Below are 27,957 nucleotides of genomic sequence, written 5' to 3'. Positions count from 1 at the left end.
TAATCGACAAAATGAGGCACCAATAACGGTCCTTACATTATACTAATCAAGCAACTGTTTATTGCTGGAACACACAGCTGATATCAATTATAACAATAATAGTACATTATGATGTGCATAAATGAATTATAATGCACAATAAAGATGAGTATTAATGAATAAAAGACAGATAATGAAACCCCAAAACAATGTGATTTAAGTACATACAACCTCAGAGGCATGCTAGAATTTTCCTGTACATAGACAGGGAAGCTTGTTGCACAACCCTCACCTTTTAGAGTCAAAATTTGGGTGCTGGCCAAAGGTCGGCCTATTAGGTAAGAGAGAGGATTGAGTGAGTTGATTAGGCTCGCTCTCTCTTTCAAATAAGTACAAATTATTTCTGAGTGCAAAGCACACATTTGATGCTTGTAAATGTCAGCGTGATTATCTAGAGTAAATGTTTTGTCTCCTAAAATTTGGAGAAAGGTGTGGAGTTAACCTTAAGGTCATGAGACTCTTTTTTTCGATTCAGTTCAGTTCATCTTTATTTCTATAGCGCTTTTACAATGTAGATTGTGTCAAAGCAGCTTAACATAGTAAGTTCTCTTCTCTAGTCACTTGGTCAATCTTGAGTTTTTCAATATTTTAACGCCTGAAAATGGAGAAAACTGTTAACCTTAAGGTCATGAGACCATCATCTGGTCATTTAGTTGTTTTAATGACTTAATCGAATTACACTTATACTATTATCATAACATTTCTACCAAAAATAAAGTGCAAAATGTGTCTGTCAAGATAAACTTTGAAGGGGGAAATCTGATAAAGACTAGCCTGAAAGGTACAAATATGTAAACTGTGAAATGGTTAAAATAATATAAAATGCCCTTACACAATCAACTGAACTGAACTCAACATTTTTACAATGTAAGGTACCCTGGGTGGTTGCTTGTTCTATGTTTACAAGTTTACAATGATAATAAGGCTTGTTAACAAGTTTTTAACAATAACTGAAGGAATTATATTGCTTTGTTTCATTATTTTATCTTCATTTAAAAGTAGCAGGGAATTCACACGTAGATATGTACACTAGATATCGCATAGCATGCGTCAATAGCTCCGCCATGTTTGTACAGTGCTCCCAGGACAAGTGTCATTCAACCGCATTAGTCAAGACAGTGTTATTATGTGAAGATGCTGGACTTTAGCGCTGTCTACGGGTATAGTAACGAGCAAACAAAGAAAACAAAGCACAAAGGCAGAACATTTCATAGGTAAGATTTCATTTTTTACGTTTTTGTATGGTATGAACTTTTGTGCTATGATGATGCAGTCTCTTACTGCATTCACCATAAGGCAAAGTAGCACCAATTTGCACTAAACTCTCGGCCTATGATACGTTTTGTTGAATAAAATCAGCAAACAATGCATAAGAAATATGACAACGAGATGCTGCGCTGCCAGAAACTTGTATTCTTGTCAGCTCCGTAAAGGAGTCATTCATAACGGAGATTCATTCACAAACGAATCGCTCCCTCCATCAGTATGAGAAGTGAAAGCAGGAGAGAGGCTGTGTCTCTGGACATGATTAGATCAAATTTAACAGGCAGGGTGGATAGAACATTTACATACACACAAACACAAGCTTGTTGTCAGGAATGCCTGTGCGATCACTGATGCATCAATGTAGAAAAGTGATGTCAAATTCAGCCTGATCTCACAAGAAAACTTAAGTATTTTACGTTTTGCCAGTTTAGTGGCTAATTCGTACGAGTTCATGCTTACGAAATTGTACGACTTTAAAAAGGAGGCGTGGCACCTAACCCGACCCCTAAACCCAACCGTCATTGGGGCATGAGCAAATCGTAATAAAATGTACGAATTAGATTGTACGAATTAGCCACTTAATGAAAAAGTTACGAATTGCCATGAGATTGTGTTGGTAAAATTATAAGTTTCGTAATTAAAAAGCAAATTGTGTATACTGACCTCCGGGAAAACTCCCGATCATAGATATATGTGTACATGTTTTATTCTCTGGCTCTGGATGGCTACAGTCCTCCACTGCAGCTTGGTCCCGCATTTATTTCAAAGGAGCGCTACCCTGTACTAAAATGGCGGCTCTATTGACGCATTCCTTCTAATAGACAACAACAGGGTGGGCGACATCTAATGTATATATCTATGGTATTCACAGTTACTGTATATTTCTGTCCATTCTCACCCCATCCCATTGTGCCCCCTGGCGGCATAGTCTCAAACTGCTGCTACTATGCACTTATGCACAATGTACTTATGCACTTGCACACTCAACAGTATAGTATCTGTATGTAGTGTTGTCCCAAATGGAACACTAATGGTTATTTTACTAAGCGGAAATTCAAACTGTTTTCCTGATGACGTTTGTCGATTGCCAAATTAGCGAAATAAATAACCAAACTACCAAAGAATACCTGCCATGAGTATAACTGCATTCACCATCGGGGGGCGGTATAATCACTCTCGTAGGAGAGTTTTGCTTTCACAATCCAATATAAAGTAACCTAACATAGCTCCACCCCTTCTGCTACGTGAGCAAATCTACGGTAGTTGAGTGTGTGAAGTATCCATCATTCCACACTTCATTTTACCGACTGAATAAGTGCATCATCCGGGTATTTAAAGTGCACTTATTCTTTCTAGAGTTTTCAGAGTGAATGCACTACTTTCACTATTTATACTACAAAATGACGTAGACTAGTGCATAAGTATGCGAGGTTCAGCTTCAGCTGAACCTCGCAAAAACGGAAATGCTTGTAGTTTCTGCCAACCCGACTCTACACCATAACTTTTCAATCCAGATGGATGGGGCAACCATTACTGCATCCAAAATGGTGAAAAGCCTTGGAGTAATGATTGATGACCAACTAAACTTCTCTGACCACATTTCTAGAACTGCTCGATCGTGCAGATTTGCACTCTATAACATCAGAAAGATCCGACCCTTCTTATCTGAACATGCAGCTCAACTCCTTGTTCAAGCTCTTGTTCTCTCCAAACTGGATTACTGCAACTCTCTACTAGCTGGGCTTCCAGCTAACTCTATCAAGCCTCTTCAACTGCTCCAGAATGCAGCAGCACGAGTTGTCTTCAATGAACCTAAACGAGCACATGTCACTCCGCTGCTAGTCCGTTTGCACTGGCTGCCAGTTGCTGCTCGCATCAAATTCAAAACTCTGATGTTTGCCTACAAAGTGACTTCTGGCCTAGCACCTTCTTATCTGCACTCACTTCTGCAGATCTATGTGCCCTCCAGAAACTTGCGTTCTGTGAATGAACGTCGCCTCGTGGTTCCATCCCAAAGAGGGAAAAAATCACTTTCGCGAACGCTCACGCTCAATCTGCCCAGTTGGTGGAATGAACTCCCTAACTGCATCAGAACAGCAGAGTCACTCGCTATTTTCAAGAAACGACTAAAAACTCAACTATTTAGTCTCCACTTCACTTCCTAATCTGCAATTGCCTCTGAATATCACACTAACTGTACAAAAAAAAAAAAAAAACTACTAACACTTCCCTTCTTAGACTTTACAGACCTGAAACTTGCCTTTAGTACTTATTCATTGTTGCTCTTAGTTGTGTAAATTGCTTCCTTGTCCTCATTTGTAAGTCGCTTTGGATAAAAGCTTCTGCTAAATGACTAAATGTAAATGTAAATGTAAGTATGCGATTTGAGATGCTCCACTTTTTAACACAGAGATTACAGTTCAGCCATGTGCAAAAAATATCAAATTGACGATTGTAGCAATAAACAAACCTTGTAAGAAAACCTTTATGTTTGCATCTTAAATATTAATGTGTCTATTGGTGTAGTTTATTAATGTGGCGTTTAGCAGATTCATATAACGCTAGTTCCACTATAGAAAACTGGTCTTAAAGGGATAGCTCTCCCAAAAATGAAGATTTACTCACCATTTAATCCCACACTCAAGTGCTAAACAAAGAAAGATATTTGGGGGGAAAACAGCCATTGTCTTCCAATTCTTCCCTATTTATTCATACTACTATCAATGGTATGGCTGTTTTTTTCCTCAGCATTGTCCCATGTGTTCAGCAAAGGAAAGAAACTCAAACAGGTTTGGAACAAGTGAATGAGTAAGTTATTTCAGAATTTTTATTTTTGGGGTGAACTAATAATTCAGTTTACTGGTGGACCTGTAGGAAATGAATGAGTTGAGAGGTTCAGGCTAATGCCCGCAATGAACATTTGAGCTAATGACTATCGCTTAATCCCATTTACTGCAGTGGATACAAAGCACCTTAAGACCCTAATGAAGAGCACAGATCTGTGCCTTGTCACCACTTTCAAGTGAGAAAAGTCAGCGATCTGGCTGGCAGGAGGACAGAAACGGGATCATGTTGCCAGCAGCATTTGCATTGCAGTTGATACAATTCAGTTACAATTCGGTCACATTTTCATTACAATTGATATATTCTTCAATCAAAGTGCATTGCTATTTGACAGCAATTTGATCACTTGATCACTTGGATCAACGCAGTGATTGTACTTTCACTGTTATCACTAGGTAATTGGGCTGTTTTTGTTTAAAAAAAATCTCTAACTTAAACAGATCAAACCCATGAATGTACACAGGCTTTATATAAGATTTATTCAATAAAATTAGTTTTAAAATATCTGAAGCTTGAATAAATTGATATTGATGCATAAATTATACAAGTATGTTATTTCATGATTTACTGTTTTGCTTTTACATTAGTAAAGCAAGTAATAAAATGTTATATTGTATGATTGAAAACTACATGTAGTCACTTATTAAATAATTACATTTAGGAATGTAAAATATATGTAGAAATTATGTAAGTATAGCTTATTCATTTGTACAGTAGGGCAAGAGAGCTTAATATGCATAAATTGAAGAAAACACGTGCAATAACAAAAAATGTCAGCAAATTAAGAAAAGATCATCATCTGTTTGACAGCACACTTGCTGCAAATGGTGGCAACGCACACACATTTAAAAAAATAAACACGCTCATTTTCTAACAACGCAAAGAAATTAATAAAACCCACAGCATTTTCTCACAACACAAAAACATTGGAAAACAACGGAAATGTTTCAAGTGGACCCATAGTTGTGACAGAAGCCACTGTGTCTTGACTATTGTTCAGTGAAGTTGTAGGTGATCTTTGAAAGGTGAGTTTTTTGTTTGTTTATTTTAAGATCTTGATTCCCTTGTCTTTTGTATTTTATTAGCGTAACTAACCATAACCTGAATAGCTGGGTTCGTCACGTTTTAGGGTTCCCCTGAAACATTTCCACTGAATTCCATTAGCTATATTTGAAAGTGTTATGAGAAAATGCAGCGTTTTTTCGTAATTTTTTTGCGTTGGGAGAAATTGCTGCAGTTTTTTTTTTTTTTTTTATGTATTTGCCTTGTGAGGATTTGCATCACGTGTGCTGTCAAACAGATGAAGATCTTTTCTTAATTTTCTGGCTTTTTTTGTACTTGCATGTGTTTTCTTAAATTGCAGCTTGTTAAGCTTTCTCGGCCACCCTTGCATGATCTGTATGACTAGAATGTACATGTAATCTGAAAGTAATGTAAACTGACTGAATAACATGATGATAATTCGGTTTAGTTTTACGCTCAAGGCATGTATGCATAAATAGTATCACATTAAACTACAGATTCAAAACACTAATTATTTAACAAATTTTAATGAATACAAACCTATAAAGTAAAAAAAATTTTAATAATATCCAATGATCTTACAGTACATTTGATGACTGTTTGTAGTATTTATATATATATTTATAAAAACAAAACAGAAATGATCATATATGATATAAATAACAATAATACATTTATTTTTATTATTATTTGTATGCATATAATTTAAATTATATAACAGAATTGAAAGGACAAGGGATAATTTTTTTCGACCTTAATAAAAAAATTCAAGACCTTTAACAATTATGGCACTGAGTTTGCCTGCAATGCCCTCTGCACTGCACTGACCGCACTAACAGTTCATCTGCAGGCCGAAGGCTCTTATGTAAGCCTTCCTTACTCTCTGCCAGTTACTCTTCAACAGGCAGCTCTCACCATTATCCTATTAGCAACAGTTATTTTAAGGTGCCTTCTTTTTACCGGTAACAGGTTCTAATAGTTTCAGACACCCCAGGTTTAGTGAGGAGGCCGGTTTGCTCCTCTCCATCACAAAACAGGTGTCTGGACTAGCGACGGGACGAGAGCCATGGGTAACAACCATGCCAGTCTGGATGACATCCTCGCGGAGGACATGCACCACTGGTATAACAAATTCATGAGAGAGTCTCCGTCAGGCCTCATCACTCTCTTTGAGCTCAAGTCTATTCTGGGGCTGCAGGGAATGAATGAGGACGCCAACAGTTACGTGGATCAGGTGTTCTGCACTTTCGACATGGACAGGGTGAGATTGCTGTCATTTGTGTGGATGTTCCAAAAATGTTGATTTATTTTATTTTTTAAATGTTTGACGTCTCCGGTTAGATGGGGCTTAACGGGATAGTTCACCCAAAAATAGGCAAAAAATACTCACATTTAAGAGGACCCAATCCTTTATGAGTTTTTTTTTCCTTCTGTTGAACACAATAGAAGATATTCTGAATAATGTTGGAAAGTGGAAGTAGTGGAAGTAGGTAAAAAAAAGTTATATAAAACTCAATGGTTACCCATTTCCAACTTTCTTCAAAATATCTTCTATTTTGTTCATTGGAAAAAAGAAACTTACGCTGGTTTAGAACCAGTTGAGGGTCAGTAAATGGTGAGGAAATGTTTCCTTTGAATGGATGTTTGAAAATACTTATGCACTAAGGATCAGATGGGTAAAATAGGGTTGACAAACAAGGTATTGGTAAGTCAGAACAAATGTGATGACAGCTAATAGTGATCTGATCTTCATTGTAGCGAGGTGTTTTAAAAACAGCACTGGGTCAAAAGCAAATATATGTACAAAAATATAAATGTACATTATAAGACAATTATTTATTATTAACTTACTTTTAATTATAACTAAAAAATACATTAATTACTAAAACTTTAAAGTTAAAATTTAAAGATGAAAATGTGTGCTAATCAAATAAAGAAATAAAAAGTAAAAAATATATATTTGTAATATAAAAACATCATATTATTAAATATAAAAACTATAATAGCAAATAAATTTTACTAAAATAAAATAAAAATATCAAAATATGCACAAAATTTTACAAAATTGGCTGAGTGAATGCTGTTAATGTCGTAATTTTATAATTAAAGTACATTCAAAAAGTTTTAAAACATTTAAAATTATTAGCAATTTAGTTTATCTATTTTTACACTGTTTATAAAATGTGTCAATTGAGATATAAAGACAAAACGGGTAACTTAATGTATGAATAATGTATAGCCTAAAATAAAACGAGGTGGTTACATTTTGTAGTGTAATCCAATCCTTCAAGCTCACTTCATTAGGCTCGGTTGAGGTTAAACAACAGGTTAAAAAGCAAGCTAACACAATTATCCACCTTCAATCTCATTTAAAGAGCTTAAATTGTCCATCTCTGGTTTTATAAAATTTAAAAAAAAAAAACATAGGCTACATATAACACATTGTAAAATTCACTGTCTCTCTTTTTCTCTTGTCATTAGGATGGATATATCGACTTTGTGGAGTACATCGCTGCTATTAGCTTAATGCTCAAGGGAGAAATCAACCAGAAACTCAAGTGGTACTTCAAACTTTTTGACCAGGATGGAAACGGGAAGATTGACAAGGACGAATTGGAAACAATATTTACAGTAAGTAAAAAAAAAATTAAATAGTACCGTAAATCATTACCAACTGCTTACCTTTGTTCCAGAAAACAAGATGCCACATCAGGTCATTAGTACACGCTGCCTGTCACATTAGGTCTTTTGTGAACGAAGCAAAAATAGAAAGTGGTTGTTGAACTGATTGAAAAGGCAGGTAGGGTTAACGTGGACCCTGAATCAGTCTGCTTAACTTGTAGATGAGCTGATTTAATCCGGTTAGCGAACTGTCTTTTGTGTGCCGTTTCTGTGCCTGGTGCCGTTTCTGTACCTGGTACTTTCTGTGGTGATACTTTAGCCGTCGCGTGTCGAGCGCAGGTACTTGACCTCAGGCGGCGCCTTCATCACTTCACATATTAAAGTCAACATAACTACAAAATGGACGATTCTTATTATGACAGGATTTAGGCTTATATATATATATATATATATATATATATATATATATATATATATATATATATACACATATATACACATATATACATGTATATACATATACATGTATATACATATATATACCTACATACACACAATAGTCAACTCATTTCTAAACATAATTGTTTTAATAACTCATTTTTAATAATTAATTTTTATTTGCCATAATGACAGTAAATTATACTTTACTAGATATTTTTCAAGACACTTTTATACAGCTTAAAGTAACATTTAAAGGCTTAACTAGGTTAATCAGGGTAACTAGGCAGATTAGGGTTATAAGGCAAGTTATTGTATAATTATGGTTTGTTCTGTAGACTATTGAAAATAAATAAAGCTTAAAGTGGCTAATAATTTTGACCTTAAAATGTTTTTTTAATTAAAAACTGATTTTATACTAGCTGAAATAAAATAAACAGACTAGACTTTATCCAGAAGAAAATTTAAATATTAAATATAGATATTAAAATTAAAGTTTTTTTCCAAAAATTTTTATATATTTTTTTCTTCTGATTGATCTGATAGCAACAGCAGCAAATCCTATCACTCTTGATGGACAAAATAGATATCATCCCTTCCTTATTTGGTTATCCATTTTCTTTTATAATTTTCAAGGCTTTTTCTTTCAGAATTTTCATACTTTTGGCTTTGTACTACTCACAATTCAGACTTTTTTACTTGTGATTTTTTGACCTCACAATTGTGTTTTTTTCTTTGCAGTTTTAAACTCTAAATTCTACTTTTTAGGATTTTAAGATTAACTCTTTTTACTCCTAATTTTAAATGTATATTTCAGATTATATTATATATTATTGTCTATAATATCATTTAACATTCTATTCTATAGATCAACTATTTTTACTCAAAATTGTACATTTATAATTTTTATCTGAGAAAAACTGTTTATATCTCACAGTAAAGTTTCTCACATTTTCCCCCTCCTTACTTCTTAAAGTTCAGAAATTTTCCTCAAAATGTAATATTATTTATTTATGATGATAATTCATTACATTTATGGTGATTTTTTTAGACACTCAAAGCATTTTAATTAAACATTTTTTGGGGGAATCTCCTCATCTGCTACTAGTGTGCAGCATCCACCTGGATGATGCGACAATAGCCATATAGTGCCAGACAGCACAACACACACAAAGGAGACAGAGCGATGAAGCCAATTATGATAAGAGGATGGTTGGCAGACAATGATCTACAGAAGCCAGTGGGCAAATTTGGTCAAGGGAGCCGGCGATATACCCCTACTCTTTTTCGAAGGACATCCTGGGATTTTTAATGACCACAGAGAAATATAAACTCAAAATTCCAAGAAATAAAGCCACAATTGCAATATGTTAACTCGATTGAAACTTTTTTTGAGAGGGCTGAAAAAACCCTCCAAACATTTGATATAAAGTGCACAAAACAACATAAAAAATTGATCTACATGCTTAAACTTTTCATTTAGTGCAGATTTTTAAGCTGCATGTTCTAGAGATGAGAAATTGATTGGAAATGCTTGTTATTTGTCGTACCACAGGCTATACAAGACATCACGAGAAATCGTGACATTGTGCCAGAGGAAATAGTGGCCCTTATATTTGAAAAGATTGATGTTAACGGAGAGGGTGAGCACCACTTAACTGAATCAAAATCCTTCGTTTGTGTTGATTTCTACTCTTTCAGTGAGCTAATCACATCTCCCTCTGCTCAATCCTTCAGGTGAACTGACACTGGAAGAGTTCATCGAAGGAGCTAAAGAACATCCCGAAATTATGGATATGCTGAAGATATTGATGGACCTCACTCCAGTCCTATTAATAATTGTCGAAGGGCGACAGAAATAAATAAATGAATGAACGTTATGTTGCTTTGAACTTCATAGTCAGGACAAAGAATGTTCCCTTTCTCAAATCAATGAAAATGGAGTTTGGCAGACCCACTCCTGAGGATCAGTCGAGGATCACGCTTATGTATCTTCCTACGGCACATCTACAGTTTCGTCTACTAGACCATATCACGATCTGATCTGACCTCGTGGAGATTCAGTGGAGCTGTCCTCAGATGAACATTGATCCTCTAATGCTATAAGGAGTTCAGGAGACTAAGGACCTGCTGGCAAGGCTTAGGAATGAACTGAGTGGTGCTTTTTAAGGAAAGGCTCAGCGAAGAACATGGTGTGAACATCTAGTGTCTTTCATTGGGTCAACACATCACATAATCCATGTGCTGTTTATGGCATCACTATATTGCCCTGAAAGTGAATTCTAGGACAGTCCATCGCCGACGTGGCCTAAATTTCTCTAAAAAAACTGCATTTTTGTCCAGAGTGGTGGTTCTCAATTAGTTTTGCATTATCCCATAGAAAATTCTCCTACCAGTATATAAAAGGCCGTATTCAAATGACTGTATTCTTTATGTACGAGCGAGCGCAGCCATTGAAATTCACCTCCGTTTATTTTAGACACAAAAAAAAATACAGCTAAAATACACAAAAAAAATACAGCTAAAATACAGCTCGTGTTAAATACAGCTCGTTACGCTGCTTCATGTTGCAAACTGATATTTTCTTATTATATTATTCATCTTTTTATGTATAGTCATCAACACACTTGTTCGTAGAGCAAGTTCTTTGATCGTTTTCTGCAGTTTATTACTCCTAGTCATTTTTCCTTTACTTACTCCCAGGGCCATTTACATGGAAGTTGGTATTTCGCTGCACCATGTTGGTGTTTCGTTACATCTCATTTTTCAGAAGTGGGTTTTTAGCCTAATGCTCAACCCCCAACCTGAAGGACCAGGACATACACACACTTCGGACAATTTACACAGCACTACGGACTTGTGGAAGAGACAGAGCACCCGGTGGAAACCCGCCCAACCACAAGGATGACATGCAAACTCCAGACAGTTACCCCAACAGACCCAGCCGAGGCTCGAACCAAAAACAAGCACACTTACGCATTGCAGAATAGGTGAATAGAATATTGTGTCAACTATTTTTCCAAGAGCTGCACAGGCTCAATTATATACTTATTAAGAATTTCAGCAACAGTATTTGGCCCCAAAGTGTAGTAGTTTTGGTAAAACAATGCAGCAAGCTTGTGAGCCTGTTTATTTTGCTACCCGTTAGAAGAAAAGAACCTTTTTTGGGATGTGACTGACCCATTGAGAACCACGAGTATTTTATAAATACAGCACTTTAAAGTCTTTTTAGTTGATATTAACTTGCAAAAACAGTGAAACGGAACGTTTTCAAAGTGAGAAACTGCATGTTTCAGACTCCACAGTTGAAAATTTTGGGTCTGCAAAAACCAATGAATACTGATCAGTACTAAATCGATTGGTATTAAAGGGATAGATCAAATAAAAATCAAATAATTCCTTTCTTATACTAAACATAAAATAATGCTTTTAGACTACTGAAAACTGGTAGCCATTGACCTCTATACATTGTAAAACCCAAAAAGTAAAGGTAACTCAAACCATTTGAGGAAACCGATTGCAACAAACCATTTAAGTTCAAAAACTAATCCTAACGAGTACTGTGAACTTAATCCATTTGAGTAAACAAAGCAATTTAAGCACAGTAAAACCCGATAAATGAAGAGAACTCAAACCAACTTAGTACTGTAAAACCCAATAAGTTAAGGCAACTCAAACCATTTAAGAACACCAATTACTGCAAACCATTCGAGTTAAAAAAAACTAATCTACTAGTACTGTGAACTTACTCTATTTAGTTCATTACTTATAGTTAAAGTAATGGGGTATTAAATTAACTCATTACCTTTAACACTGAGTTCAAAATTCTTTTCAAATGAGTAGAATTAACTTTCATTAACTTTTAAGTTAACAAAACTCATTTTATTTGATAAGGTTTACTAGGGTTTCACAGTGTAGTATTTGTTATTCCCACAATGAAAGTCACTGGCTGACAGTTTCCAACCTTCTTCAAAATATCTTGTTTTGTGTTAATCAAAGAAAAAAAGCATGAGTACATTTTCATTTTTGAGGGTGAACTATCTTTTTAATAAAAATGGCATGAAATATTAATATATATATATATGAAGTCATTTATATATATAGATATATAAATATATGAAATAAAATATTTATAATATTACAGTTTACAATAATGATACAAAAAATATTGTTTAGAAATTGATATTCATCAAGTAATTATGATGAATGATTCACCTGTGTAACTGTTTCATGTCAACAAATTATAATAGTACTATGAATTTTTAAAGATTATGAAATTATGTGAAAAATATAGTTTTTCCATCACAGGAATGCTATATAAATTGGATGCAGCATTTCATATTATTACAATTGAAAATATTTTTGGGCAAATAAATGCAGTCTTGGTTCAGAATTACATGTATTTAAAAAAAACACTTCTAATATCTTACCGACCTGAAGCTTTTGAATAGCAATGTACATTCAAACATTTATATATAATTTCCCTGTCATTTCACTGTTTTAGAGGTCTGCTTGTGTTTAACAATCCTGAGTCATTTGGATTAGCCTTGCTATGAAACACAGGCAATTAACCAACTAAAAGTGCATTTACTCTTTAAAATGTATTGTCAGCGTCAGTAATCAGCCACTTACAGAACATTTCTAGACTCTCCGAACAATAGATTTCAACTGTGTGACTATATTGTAAAGACGATGAGAAGCTTTGCCAATATAAGATTTTACACTGGTACTGAAAACATGAAATGCAGATCACAACTGAGGCAATGATGTGGGAATCTCCAGCCTGATGGTGTTTTATAACATTGATAGCAGCCACATTTACTTGATGACAAGTGCTATCTGATACTTTGTTTTCTGTTCTAAACGGTGTTTTTAATTGAAACCACAAATGCTTGGTTTGAACCTTTAAAGCTCTCTTCAGACTTTGTTATCATATCCTGCATTTATCCTCCAGTGACAATTCAATGACATTTACAGTTTTCACACTAGGAATATTTCAGAAAACACATCAAGGATGCAGCGTTGTCTTCTTTTCAGTAGAAATCAGGTAATATGTCATCTGGTATGGAACATTTATGTTGCCTTATTAATAAAACATTTAAACAAACCTCTTAAAAGATCATTGTGACTGAATTAATGAATTTAAGAGTAGATCATCAGATTTAGTTTAGTTAAGGAATGTATTATTGGTTATCTAATAATAGTTTTATTAATATTTTGATATTTTTATTCAATTCAGTATTGTATTTGCCTTTGTAATTTTATATTTCTGATTTCTTTTTTGTTTTAATATAAATTATTTATTTCAGTTAGGTCAAGATTGTTCATTCACATATACATTTAGTTGTACCTGAGGTAACTTTCTCACATGTATCCCGAATACAGTCGATAATCCGATAACTGAATGTTGTAATCGACATACATACTTGTGAGACTCAAAATAATAGTATCCTTTTGAGTCCTGTTTATTGTTAATAATCTTTCCAGCTGAAATTTAAACTTACCTAAAATTGAAATAAGGAATGTTGCCATGTGTTTTAATATATGGCTTGTATTAAAACAAAAAGAAACCTAAACAGAAATATAAAATTACAAAGGTGTATACAAATATTAATTAGGAAAGCAATAAAAATATTCACATATTGTATATATATATATATATATATATATATATATATATATATATATATATATATATATATATATATATATATATATATATATATATATATATATACACATATACACACACACACAAACACACACACACACACACACACACATAGTTGAAGTCAGAATTATTAGCTCCCCTGAATTATTAGCCCCCCAACTTCTATTTAACGGAGAGAAGATTTTTTTTTTCAACACATTTCTAAACATAAAAATTTTAATAACTCATTTCTAATAACTGATTTATTTTATCTTTGTCATGATGACAGTAAATAACATTTGACTATATATTTTCAAGACACTTCTATACAACTTATTGACATTTAAAGGCTTAATTAGGTTAACTAGGGAGGTTAGGGTAATTAGGCAAGTTATTGTATAATGATGGTTTGTTCCGTAGACTATCAAAAAATATAGCTTAAAGGGGCTGATCATTTTGACTTTAATTTTTTTTTTTTAATTAATAACTGCTTTCATTCTAGCCGAAATAAAACAAAGACTTTTTCCTTGCTCTGTTAAACATCGTTTGGAAAATATTTAAAAAAGAAAAATAAACTCAAAGGGGGGCTAATAAGTCTGACTTCAACTGTATACTAATTGACACTTTATTATTTAAATTAAACTAAACTTTCCTAAACATCAGCCCATCACAAAACAATGCAGATGTGGGGGCACAGTTGATTTCATTGGATATTGGGATATTTTAAATTCAATTATCACTATTTGTTATCTACTAATTTTATAATTAATATTTATTTATTTTTATTTATATATATTCTGATTAATTTCATACACTTTTGTGATTTTATAATTCTACATCTCTACAGCTTTCTTTCGTGCTTTATTATAAACTATTCATATCAGTTTTTGGTCAAGTTTGATAATCTACGTACATCTAGTTGTTACTTTAGTAACTTTAATATTTGCATCCCCTGAATACAAACAACCACTGAATTTTGTAATCGACATACTTGTGACTTCATCGATATATGAAATTATCCATTTGAGCCCTGTTTATAAATTATCTATCTTTATAGCTGAAACTTAAAATATAAATATTATATCTTTACCTACAATTGAAATAAGGAATGTTGCCATGTGCTCTAATATAATAGTCAATAATATATTCATAATAAATAATATTAATATATTAAAAGAAAAAGAAAGCTAAACAGATTTATAAAATTACAAAGGTGTTTAAAAACGCTGAATAAGAAAGTCATTAAAATATACAAAAACTAGTAATTTTATTATTTAGATTATATCATCGGATATTGGGATATTTAAAAGATCAATTATGAATATATTATTTTAGCCATTTCACCCAGCCCTAATAATAATAAAATTGCAAGTCATAGGCATGTTTATCAACCCAACAAATTTATAGAAATGTCTTCAAAAATAAGCATTTGTATCCATAGACTACACATCATATAAAGTAACAAACAACTGAGTACTGACATACTCGAATCCCACAAACGAATCATTCATCTTGGTCCATTGAAACATTTCTGTCCGATTTAACAGAAATAAACAATTCCTAAGAAAGTACATCCTCAAATCACACGATTCACTGACTTTTTACCTTTTTAGCAGTGTCTGAGCTTGTCAGCATTGAGATATAGAGTCTGATGAAGGCATACGTCACTCCCAGTGCACAATAAAGCGAGGTGAGCATCAGAGGGAGGAAGGGGAACGTCTTCTGCCAAACCGTCAGCGGGTAAATAAACTCACAGACAAGCTCAAGAGGAATCAGGCCCAAGAGATACATTGACTCCAGTGGATTCAACAAACTACCGCCTTTCCTGAATTATTGAATGAAGAATGTAATATCAAATTAAAATCAATCAATCGAATAAACACCCAATAAAAAAATCCAGTAAACTCTTTTTAAATACTGACCTGAAGAGCATTTTCAGAGAAGTGACACTGAAGATTGTAAACAGCAACATGAGGAAGAGTTTGATGGGTAACTCTGGAATTAAGAATGAAAAGGAGTTACAATCAGTGACTTGAAAAGGCTTACAGTGAGCATTTCTGAATAGGGCATACCTTGAGTTGTGAAGAGGAGCGGAAACAGGGAATAATGACCCGTTATACTGAGGATTAGAAAAGTCCTGGCATCTTCTCTACTCTCCACAGCGAGCAAACTGAACAAGGAAACAAGAAAAACATTTTTGAGAGTGGGCCGCTAGCAGAACATGCTAATGTAAGAATACCATCAGACAAAACAAAATTAAATCACCTTAAGGGCAGTATGACCATCAAAATGGCTTTTTCATGTACATGCCAACCAAACATGAAAGATCCAAGAGCACAGACGACAAGGCAGCGCAAGAATCCTCTTGTTCCGTTAGGTCTGTGCCATAACTTGAAAAGAGCAGGCTGCGAGAGAGAAAGAGTCAAAAACTGAACAATCATCATAGTCTATGAATGCAAATGTGACCATGGATCAGGGTTGCCATGTATGCAATTTTTCTGCGAATATAGGCAACTTTTTACCACTTGACATGTGTTTTTTTTTTTTAATCCATGGTTTAAATGTATGATGTATTGCATAAATTATATTTATATGGGTGTCCTGATACATTTTAATTAAATATTTCTTATTACCAAATTTATATTCCACCAATGATTAAAAACTGTGCTAGGATGATAAAACGTAATCACACTTTTGTGAGGTCCAGGGGTGTTAAAGGTGTGTGCGTGCCTGTTTTCGCTTAATGGTAACAATTAGGCAGGAATTTAGGAATTTCTAGGATTGTTCTAAATATAAATTGCATAAGTATATGAAATCTAAATTAATTAATTGAAAATTTTATTAACATTTTAAATGTTTATTCTATGTTTATGTTTTATGTTCATTCTTGGAAAAAAATGGCAATTTAAATAGCTACAACATCTCATAAGTTTGTGCTTCACTTCCGCCAGAGTAAATTTTTTTACTCGACTTAAGAAACACAATGCTAATATAAGGAATCAAAAACAGAATCTGTATAATTACGAATAAACAGTTATTTAGTTAAAGAAACCATTTGTAAGGCATATATTAATTTTGTGTTTTGATATTATTGAGCTATTTTTGATAGACCATTAGGGTTAGTTTTGTGTCGAAAACCTGGCAACCCGTCATTGGACCCCAAAACCATAAAAGTAAAATTAAATCTTTGGATATTAATATTTATACATCACCTATAAATAAGCTTTCCATTGATGCAAAGTTCATTCATTCATTTTAGTCACCACAGCGGAATAAACTGCCAACTTATCCAGCACGTTTTTACGCAGCGGATGCCCTTCCAGCCGCAACCCATTTCTGGGAAACATCCACACACACACATGCACACACTCCTACACTACAGACAATTTAGCCTACCCAATTCACCTGTACCACATGTCTTTGGATTGCGGGGGCCCTGATGCAAAGTTTGTTTGTTGAAATGCAGTTTAGGTCTAACCAGATGTGCAGTAACAGCTAATGCAGCATATGGGTATAAGTTATATAGTGCAATTATAGAAAAACTATTAGGTAATATTTACAGATGGATTTACTATGAACATTATATGCAGGTTGTATTAACAATGATCAGTGATTTACAATGAATGAATGAATATATGTACAGGTTGCTAATAATAATGAACATAATTACACTTGTGTATGTGCGGTGGATATATATTTGCAGTGGGAAATGTACAACATATCTGCATGGAACATGATTTTAATATTGTAAAAATGTCATGCATGAAATAAAAATCTATTATTCTGACTCAAAAACTGCAACATTTTATATACTTGTACTTTGCAACAAGTGTCACAAATCTAGATGTGCAAATATTAAATTATGACAATCAAATAAAAGATTCAGAAGTGCTCACCAATATTGACAGCAATGTGCAAATGAGTGTTGCTAAAGGAGAGACGGAGGGAAGAACAGAGTGCTGAAACTCCTGAACCAAACCACCAGTCATTGAGGCTTTAGGAAGTTTGTTCATGTCGAGCAGTTTGAATTTCACACCTGGATAAATGAATTAGTACTGATCAGTGTTAAAAAAGTGGCAAGACATTTATAATATGTGATATTACATATCAATAATACAATAATACGTAATACAATTAGCTGATTCTATATACTGTTTATGTGGTTTTACAGTAAACCCACAATTACTGAACATACCAAGGATGGATAAAGCTTTATCTGCTATGTTGTAAAGTGCCCAGATGTTTGGTGCCCAGTATGCATGACACAGACCGCGCTTGAAAGGGAAGAGTCTTGATAGGACCTGCGGAAGCTGACCCTAGGTAGATAAAAATGAATAAGTGAGTAACTGTGACAAATAGAAAACTTAAAAATACTGATAACTTGATGAGATTTTGTAAGGTTTATAAGATTTTGAAAGAAATCTTGGTCACACTTTACAATAAGATGTCATTAGTTAATGTTAGTTAATGTATTTACTAAGAACAGCATGTATTAATCATAGTTCAAATCATGCTTATTAGCATTAGTTAATGCCCCATGAGTTAACAGGAACTAACAATGAACTACAACATTTTCATTAACTAATGTTATCTAACATGAATTAATACTGTAATGAATGCATTGTGAATTGTTTATGTTAGTAAATACATTAACTAACATTGACTAATACAACCTTATTGTAAAGCGTTACTGAAATATTTTATGCTCATCAAGGCTTTAGTTGTTTGATTATAAATAACACCACACTCTATGATATTGTCACTTATTACAAATTTAAAATAAAAAGTTTTATTATTTCAAATTAATTTCTGTCATGACAGAAGCAAACTATTCCTGAGTGTCAATGTTTACTGTTATTTAGATTCACTCTAGGCAAATTAACATCTTTATATTTTTGCTATTTTTTATACAGTTGCTATCTTTATTAATAAGAAATTACAGAAAATAGAAAGATTAAAATTTAACCATTAACAAACACAGAACCCTTTATTCCACAAAAAAAAGGTTTAGTAACTATAAATTATTTTTTAAATATCGCAGTTACACTTTATTTTGATGGTCCGTTTGCTGGATTTAAGTTACATTGCCAACTAATTCTCACTAGATTATAAGTAGACTGTTAGGTGGAGGTGTAAAGTTTCTCATAGTCAGTTAAAAGTCTGTTGAAGACTTAGTATCAGGAGGTATTAAACAGACAGTCTACTGATACTCAAATGGACCATCAAAATAAAGTCTAACCAATAACATTTATAATATAATATACAATTTCAAATACCTTTTAAAATAATTAGTAATTATACATAACTTTTATTTTAACAAATTAACTAGCTAAATAATTAAATGGGAAAACACACACACACACATATACACATATATATATATATATATATATATATATATATATATATTAGGGATGTAACGGTATTGTAAATACCGTAATATTAATTTTTTTCGATATTACCGAAGTCGCATGACTCGGTAAAACTATAGGTCTTCTGAGAAAATTTGCTCAGGCGAATGAAGCGAACGGGAGGTAGCGAAAACTACAATTCCCATCATCCCCTGCGGTCTGTTGTCGCTACAGATCCAGTAATGCGGAAATGGAGTGTGCTGCTAGAAGCGGGGATCAAAAAGAGCTGTAAAACTCTAAGGCCCCGTTTACACTAGTGCGTTTTAGTTTTATAACGGCGTTGTAGAATGAAAACGATCCGCGTCCACACTCGCGTTTTTCCCAGCGTTTCTGAACAGCTCTCCGTCCACACCAAAACGCTGAAAACGCACATCACGTGACCACAGACACTCTCGGGCAAGCGCTCCAGCATTTTTACCCAGATGAGAGCTCTGCTTGTCGGACTGCTCATCAAGCATCTCCCGCTGGATCTAATCTCACTATATTTGCTAAACGTGATATTTCATTCATGTTGTTGTCTTTATCTAATGACATAGGCCAATTCCCTGACTTTGGTCATTGGAATCTATTAAGTTACTTGTTCACGGGTAACATGTTTTGGTTAAGCGCAAAGATAAGTTAATGATTAATCCAGGTACATTGACTGATCGCTTGCCTTTATTTCCTACAATGTATAAACTTATTGTATGCTATACTTTTATAATTATCGATTATTAAAACTGATATTCAGCAAAAGAGAGGGTGCGTTTCGTATTTTCACTGAAATTGAAAGGAGGCAGTTGTTATAGGCTCCGTTTTGTTATAAATATCCACACAGTGAAGATGACGCTCATATATGCAGCACGGCGCCTCAACATTTCTGCTGTCTGTTAAGTTTTCTAATATTAAAAAGGAAATAGGCAGTTCCTTAAATCATGTTTACATTTTATTGTTGAGAAAGTGAAACAACGTAGCCAAGGTGATGTGAATGAAGTTATAAAGTACACTGTTCCCTTTGAAGATTTACGCGTGTCCTCGGTATGTTTTCCATATCAAACTGAGAAGGGGGAGACTGCAGCCTTGATCAAACTTGCGAAGTCTTAACTTACAAGAAGAGGATGCGAGACTGAACTGTGTGTGGGCTACTTAATATTGAGGAAAAGCCCCAATCAGATAGGCGAACGTTTGCAGCCCCGCCTACGTTTTCAGATGTCTCCGTCTTTCCCCATCCACACTGAGACGGAGCAGCAGCGTTTCAGAATGAAACGGCCTGTCCAGCGTTTCCAAAACGCTCCGTTTTCGGCGCTCGAGAAATAAGTCATATAAGTCATATCTCTCTTGTCCCAGAAACATCAGTCCCAAATGAGAGGGTTTTTTTTCTGTTGCAGGGGACATTGTAAATGCCCAGATACCAGCTTTTACCAGATTATATTTATATGATAATTTTCCTTTAAACCCATCTCTATCTAAGTGAGTGAGTGATTAAATGTTGAATGTAATGAGTTTTCAACAATACTAAATTAAAAACTTTATTTTTTTTTTACATGGTTTAATATTTTTTTTGTTATTAAAATTGAAGTTCCTGTTTCAAAGCTTACAGATAGATGGCTAATTTGTATGTCATTGACACTTTTGGCACTTTTTTGGAGTATTTTCATAAGTTTTGTTTTTTCCTGTAAATGATTTAATAAATACCGTACCGTGACATTGATACCGAGGTATTACCGTACCGTGAAATTCTGATACCGTTACATCCCTAATATATATATATATATACATTCATATCCACACACACACACACAGTCAAGCCCAAAATTATTTATACCCCATATATACATATATATATATATATATATATATATATATATGTGTGTGTGTGTGTATGTGTGTGTGTGTGTGTGTGTGTGTGTGTGTGTGTGTGTGTGTGTGTGTGTGTGTGTGTGATTAACAAACCAGTGCAAGAAAGGGTCCGATTGACACAGCAAAAGTAGACAAGACAATAGTTCCAAGTGCTACAAGTCGCAAGACACTGAAACTTCTCCATGACAAAGACCCATCTAGGAAAAAAAAATATTTTTTTATGATGATAAACATTTTTTATTAATTTACTTTTATTAATTATGGAGAAAAAGCATAAAATAAATTACCTGGATTGCTCTGGGTGAAACAAAAACATCTTAGCAGAAAGATACCGTATGCAGGTGCAATGTATAGATATATATGCTTCAAGTTTAAAAGTATTGAAAACAGCAAGGCTCCCTCTAAGTGTCTGTTCTGTCAACATACACAAAAAAAACCTATTGAAGCAAACTTTCCAAATATTTTAAATAAAGTTTTATTACAATACATGGTGTTTAAAATGTATTTAACAAACTTCAGTTTTCCTATTTTGAAGGCTTACTGATTAAAAAAAAATACAGCCAATACCTGTAAATGCCTTGCTATTGACAGGAGAAGAACTCCAAACAGGAAGCCGTTATACTGGAAATGAATATCTGCAGCAAATCAGTCAAGTGAAATTAATTTCAGGTAAGAGAAAAGACAGGTCTGAGCCACAGCAGGAAATGCATGACTGAACTCATTAATGAGCAAAGTCTCAAAGGATACGATCAACAATTAGAAGACCAAAGTTCCACAACAACAACACCGTCAGGATGAAAGATGGCTTTCCCAGAAGGTCTTTTCCTTTGTCTTCTCGCAAACATTTGCAACATCTAAAATATTACAAAAATAAAACAAATAAAATTCAATGTAAACTATCTCTAAAATTGTCTGTTTAAAAAAAATCTTTTGTTAGACTTTATTTAAGGAGATATAGTTACACTTTATTTTTTCATTTAAGTACTGAGTAGTTACATGCAATTACTACATGGTTGCTGTTAGAATCTAGGTTAGGTTTAATTACATGCAATTATGCATAATACATTGTAATTACTAAAGTAACTGCACGGAACATGTATAACTAGATCACCTTACATTACAATGTTACCATATCCTTTAATAAAAAAAGAAAATGGTGGTTTGTGAAAAGGTAATAATACTTAAGTGTGTAGCATGTAGACAGAACATACTCTTTAACTGCATAAAACAAGACTGCATCGGTCACGATGACTGAAAGCCTTTGAAAAAGGACTGTTGCTGGACTTGCATAATTCAGATTTTCAACAACCAGCATCTCCTTATCAAAAAATCGGGCAATATGAGAAAGTCCATATTCAAACCAAGCAAACAGAGGAGGATAATCCAACGTCCACTCAGATGTAGCCTGTAAAAATAAAGATTAAACCACAAAAATAAGACTTAGTTTTATTTAGTTTGTTATTTATGGCCACTTTATTAGGTACATCTATTCAACTATGTTCAACACAAATATCTATATAACGAAATATCAGCCAATCACATTGCAGCAATTTAATGCATTTAGGCATGTAAATGTGGTCAAAATGATATACTGAATTTTAAACTGAGCATCAGAATGGAGACGAGCTGTGATTTAACTAATGTTTTGAGTAGGGAATTGTTGTTGGATGCAGATAAGCTGGTATTTAGAAACTGCTTAATAGAAAAAAACTAAAGTGTGTCTGTGTGATATGTTGATTAACTCCAGATATTTGAGGAAAATGACTAAATTGGTCGAGCAGGCAGAAGAGTAAAAGTATCTCAAAAAACCACTAGTGCCTGGTAATAACCAACATCTGCAGAACAGCATCTGTAATCAAAATGTCAAACCTTGAAGTAGACGAGCTACAGCAGCAGAAAAAGTTCACAGCAGGGACACAAATAAACTGAGGTCACAGTTTACATGCGCTCACTAAAACAGAACAATGATAGACTGGGAAAAGACCAAATTGATGGTCAAATTAGTCTTTTTTATGCAGAAACGTTTCACTTGTATGTTCAGAATTTGTTGTAAAAAATAATAGTATAAAGTTGATAAATATGTGTGTTGCTGTCATGTAAACATAGGGAAATGTTTCCAGCACCTGTCTGAACCTTAAAATCCGTCATAAAGTACGTTAACTCTGAAGGCAAACCAAAATGGTTCATACTGGTCACAGCATGGTGTACCTAATAAAGTGGCAAGTGAGCGTAATAGTATTAATACTAATAGTAGAAAGAAAGAAAGATATTTTGCATAAGAAAAAAAAAACATGCAATCTGACTACCTCATAATACCACTGAGAGACTGGCAGACTGTGAGTCAGGGCGAGCCAGTTCCTATGCACTTCAAAATCCGTAGAGTGACTGAAATACAAAAAAGTTTTAAAAATGACAATTTTATACAAAACAGCTTTACATTATGTGAGTGTTTTCCACTTCTGTAAATGAGAACAGAATGAATGAATCTTGGCTATTTCCTCATTCTTACTACACTGAACACAACTTTAAATGTGTTAATCAAATGAAAGAAAATGTACATGTTGTGAGATGACTTCACTTACTATGCATTTATCAGGAGACATTTCAGAAATGAAACTCCGAGTGCCAGAGCAAAAAACCAGCTCTGGTCGTTAGTCATGGACGCCGCCATGACAGTCTGCTGGAGAAAGGAAAAATACAGCCTTCGAGTGGAACTACCGTGTTGCAATGAAACTGTTCTCCGTTAAGGGGCGCTTGGCGGCTCACATAAGACATAAGCAGAACTTTTTTAATAATATCAACCTATTTGAGTTTCGTAAAGACATTTGTTCATTAAAGATGTGGGAAACTATAAAACAATATATTTCAATGTTTTCTTTTATTTGGAACAAATTTGGAGCACATGTGAACAACGTGCAACATGATGACTTAACAGCAAATTGTTTACTTATTTTACTTTAATTCTTCATTCGTAAATGCAAAAATTTGAAAACAGCTTCTCAGTTGATTGTCTTTAAAAAATAATTATGTAGGGGATTTACAATAATAAAGAGTGAGAGGGCTAATGATTTGTTTCAAGAATATGGTTTTATTTAACCCCTTGTTTCTGTTTGGTGTCAGCACGATATCTTGTTCTTTTTTTTTTTGTTGTTAAGTTATTTTATACATTTGGTTTGTTTGTTTTGTGTAATTGTATGGCCTTCTATTCGATTCATTGTATATCTGACATGTCAGTCAGTTCAATTAAGTCGGAATTAGGTTTGGCCTATTTTTACCTTATTTTTTGAAAGGCAAATAAAAATATATTTTTTATTTTTTTTGTATAAAATCTGTGTAAATTTTATTATTATTATTATTATTTATTTTATTTTTTTGAATTATGCCTTTAACCTTAAAATTTCGGTGGAATGTAAACATTGCAATGACAACATCCGGGTCACTATATCATGCTACTGCCTTTGGTTACCTTTACCAGTCCATCAGTGAAAACTCACCTTCTATACAATCTATCGAAACATCCTCTAAAGTTACATATTTGGAACAGGAAACCAAACAGTAAACGAACAAAAACAGAGAAAAAAACCCTAAGACAAAACTAATCGATTTGACCGTGAAAGGAGTGGTCGATCCGCCCTAGAGTCGCACTCGAGAGCTGGTCTGGACTCTAGTTGAGCAATCTGATAAAAAGTACAGAAACTAAAGGCGCATAGCAAGTATTTTATAACCTAATACATCAAATAGTAGCAATATATAACTTTTATATATAACAATGTCGTCCTGGGGGATCTTTATGCGGAGACAGCAGCAGTTTTGCTCGCTGTTAAAACTTCATCAACTCAACATCCAGCCCCTGTGTCATCAGAGAGGTAAGAGTTGATCGGCGGATACTGTACGCTATCTATATAGTGCACTTAAGTGTTTAGAGATGTATTTTTCTTTTAGGATTGCATAAAACAAATGCTGTCAAAACATACGACGTGAGAAAGGTGGAGTTAACACCACTGGAACAAAGGAAACTCACCTTTGACTCCCATGCGCTCGTCAAAGAGCTGGAATCAAGCGGTAAGTTATGTTTACTACAGCAGTTAGATTACTACTGCAAACTGGGCTGAAGTTTTCAGTAGAAAGTAAATAAAGGTTTATTTATATAGCACCTTTTACAGACATTAAGTCTCAAAGTGCTTTACAATAAGAAAAAAACAGAAACAGGTAAAATAACACATCAATTAAAGAAAACATATTTAAAAATTCAAGTACAGAAACACTAATACTGTTCATTTAAAGCTCGACCAAAAGGATGTGTCTTTAAATGCTTTTTAAAAATTTAAGCTGATCCCAAGAGAGAGTTCCAGAGCCTTGGGGCCACAACACAGAAGGCATGTCACCTTTAGTCTTAAAGGCGAGTACTATCAATGGTTAAAAGGTCTTTGCCAGAACACATCAGAGACCGGTACATGAGTGACTACGTAAAAGATCTTAAATGTGTAGGGGGCTTGATCATACAGAGCTCTGTATGTAATGACCAGCATCTTATAATTTACTCTAAAACTAATAGGAAGCCAGTGAAGTGCCTTAGGCAGAGGAGTAATGTGTGACCTCCTACTGGTGTTGGTTAAAAGCCTCGCCGCTGCATTCTGTACAACTTGCAATCGATCCATAGAAGATTTGTTTAGACAAGTGAATAGAATATTACAAAAATCCAACCGTGAAGAGATAAAAGCCTGGACATGCATCTCCATCTCTTCCTTTGAAGAAGAAAAGTTGTTGCCATTATGTTTCTAATTTGCATGGTACATGCTTGTATGTATATGTATATAATTTTTCCATTATAGTTTCTTGTACATTTTTTTATTAAATATTTGTTGTTGTTAAATGTAACATTTATATAAAAGGATTAGTTAAACACAAGTATATACAATTTATTTCTGTAGAATTTACTGTAAAAACATTAATGGGGTTTTTCCAAACCATTGCTCCAGAACTTGGCTGTTAGGTCTCGAATAGAGCAAATGATTTTGTCAGTGAGGGAAACAGTTAATATTTAATTAAATGCATGTTTAATGGCCTTTATTTAACATCATAATCCAGGCTTCGAGAAGAGGCAAGCAGAGCTGATTGTCACAGCATTAGTGACTCTTACTACGGCCAATATTGACATTGTATACAGAGACATGGTGACTGGAGCACATCAGGTAAAGCGTTAACAAAACTGCTGTCAGCAAAAATGTCTCCGTGAACCCAGTTGAATGATATTGGTTTCTTCATTTGTTCTGTGTTAGGAAATCGCTTTACAGCAAATCATGGCTCATCTCGATGCTATCAGGAAAGACATGGTTATCCTGGAGAAGAGTGAATTTGCCAATTTACGTTCAGAAAATGCTGTAAGATTGACATTTAATCCTGTCTTTCATATTTGTTTATTGTTTTAGAATTAGAACAAATGCAAAATAGAGGGGGGGAAACCTGTTCACACGTAACACTAGTTTAACTTTCGTATTGCATTCAAAATCTAGCTACTTTTTGTAATTTGGAGACCCAAATTTTATTAAACTGTCATAACATTTTTATCAACTTAATTATTTAATGTTTCAAATATTTCACACTCAGAAAATGAAAACTGAACTGGAGCAAATAACGAACAGACTGCTGGTGAGTAAAGTGATAATGTGTGCATTTCAGTATTTTCTGATTCATTTAATCATTATGTTTTGTTAAAACTGTAGGAAGAAAGCCAAAAAATAAGAGCTGAAGCAAAGTTAGATATTAATCTGGAGAGAAGCAGAGTTACAGATATGGTAAGAGTGCATTTTAACGTTCTAAACGGTTTAGGAAATAATGCTTTCAGTCACTAAAAGGGCTTTTATTCTAGTTTACAGAACAAGAGAAGAAACTGATGGATGTTAGAATGGAGTTTCAAAAAATGGTAAGACAAAAGCAATCGTTTGATTACTTTAAATTGGTATGGAAACATAATAGTACTTTAACCCTACGTTTTCAACAGAATGCAGATATAGAAAGTGAAGCAGTTGAAACGTCAAAGAAAATAGACATCCAAGTAGCGTCTTTGAAAACACTCCTGGAATCGCTCAAGTTGGAGACTGTTAGATATCTTGCAGGTATGGACTCACCATTCTTTTCAAAAACTCTTTCAGATAAGAATATTAACTTCATAACATATTGATTTAACATTTTATTAAGTACTAAAAACAAATCTGTTAACTAAATGATATTTTATTTTTATGCTTCACAGCATGCATCTTTACCTGCTTGGCAATTGCCTTGGGATTCTATCGCTTCTGGAAATGAAGCTCACAAAACTGGAGAGATTTCAAGTTTTACCTAAACCTCATGTAACTTTATTATCTTTTTGTTAACATTTTTCATGTAAGCAACAAAATTGAGGTGTAAAAACATTTTACTTTAAAGGGCCAAAAAAATCAAACTCGTTTTAGAGTATATAATCATTTTTTTAAAGCTATTGCTAACAATTGCTCAAAGTACATCAAGTATGTCCAAATAGTCCTCTTTTAAGCAAGTGTAGTACATACTTGTACAATTTTCAGAAAACATTTCTTGAAATGTTTTGAGTTTGAGCATGTTTGAATGCCACTTTACACGAGTATTAAGTGATTTTGTATTTTTAAACAGGGTTATTAAACCTCATCTGGAAACGGAATCAGTTGTGTTGTCGTCAATTCACTTAACTTGAATCACGGAACTTAAAGTCTGAGGTAGGCATTAAATTTCTCATTAGGATAAAAAAATATATTTTTATGGTATGTAAAATACAAAACAGAAAACAAGCAGAGAACATTTCCATTTAAA

At 33.7% G+C, this 27,957-nt stretch overlaps 3 protein-coding genes and 1 long non-coding RNA gene across 5 annotated transcripts; 3 read left to right on the top strand and 1 right to left on the bottom strand.

Annotated features, from left to right (window-relative positions):
- The first annotated feature begins 1,183 nt into the window (after window positions 1–1,183).
- Window positions 1,184–5,572, top strand: LOC147831916 (uncharacterized). The gene is made up of 3 exons (XR_015520334.1): window positions 1,184–2,726; window positions 3,682–4,533; window positions 4,590–5,572. It is a non-coding gene; the product is annotated as an uncharacterized LOC147831916 (long non-coding RNA).
- Window positions 5,573–6,238: 666 nt separating this feature from the next.
- On the top strand, window positions 6,239–10,094 carry guca1d (guanylate cyclase activator 1d). The gene is given in 4 exon segments (NM_001011661.1): window positions 6,239–6,433; window positions 7,654–7,803; window positions 9,788–9,875; window positions 9,970–10,094. Coding segments are annotated over 4 exon segments (558 nt in total).
- A 5,171-nt stretch (window positions 10,095–15,265) lies between these two features.
- On the bottom strand, window positions 15,266–23,861 carry alg8 (ALG8 alpha-1,3-glucosyltransferase). Its single transcript, NM_001017647.1, is given in 13 exon segments — window positions 15,266–15,707; window positions 15,805–15,877; window positions 15,955–16,052; window positions 16,148–16,287; window positions 17,779–17,918; window positions 18,078–18,198; window positions 21,226–21,329; window positions 21,420–21,546; window positions 21,700–21,767; window positions 21,880–21,986; window positions 22,344–22,537; window positions 23,439–23,517; window positions 23,715–23,861. Coding segments are annotated over 13 exon segments (1,575 nt in total). The 5' UTR covers window positions 23,804–23,861; the 3' UTR covers window positions 15,266–15,472.
- A 715-nt stretch (window positions 23,862–24,576) lies between these two features.
- On the top strand, window positions 24,577–27,808 carry ccdc90b (coiled-coil domain containing 90B). 2 transcript variants are annotated; one of them, NM_001166258.2, is made up of 9 exons: window positions 24,577–24,998; window positions 25,075–25,194; window positions 26,221–26,324; window positions 26,412–26,513; window positions 26,740–26,781; window positions 26,856–26,927; window positions 27,002–27,055; window positions 27,134–27,248; window positions 27,383–27,808. In NM_001166258.2, the coding sequence occupies exons 1-9, from the start codon at window positions 24,902–24,904 to the stop codon at window positions 27,436–27,438; spliced, it is 762 nt and encodes a 253-aa protein (NP_001159730.2). In that variant the 5' UTR covers window positions 24,577–24,901; the 3' UTR covers window positions 27,439–27,808. The 2 variants fall into 2 exon arrangements, with proteins under 2 accessions (NP_001159730.2, XP_087155218.1); XM_087299092.1 differs by lacking the exon at window positions 24,577–24,998 and having other exon boundaries at window positions 25,187–25,259.
- Window positions 27,809–27,957: the final 149 nt, after the last annotated feature.

The sequence above is a fragment of the Danio rerio genome, chromosome 21, assembly GCF_052040795.2.
Source record: "Danio rerio strain M-AB ecotype USA chromosome 21, GRCz13ab, whole genome shotgun sequence".
Taxonomy (NCBI): domain Eukaryota; kingdom Metazoa; phylum Chordata; class Actinopteri; order Cypriniformes; family Danionidae; genus Danio; species Danio rerio.
Note: the sequence above shows the minus strand (reverse complement) of the source record. Positions and strands in the feature narration are given on the sequence as shown.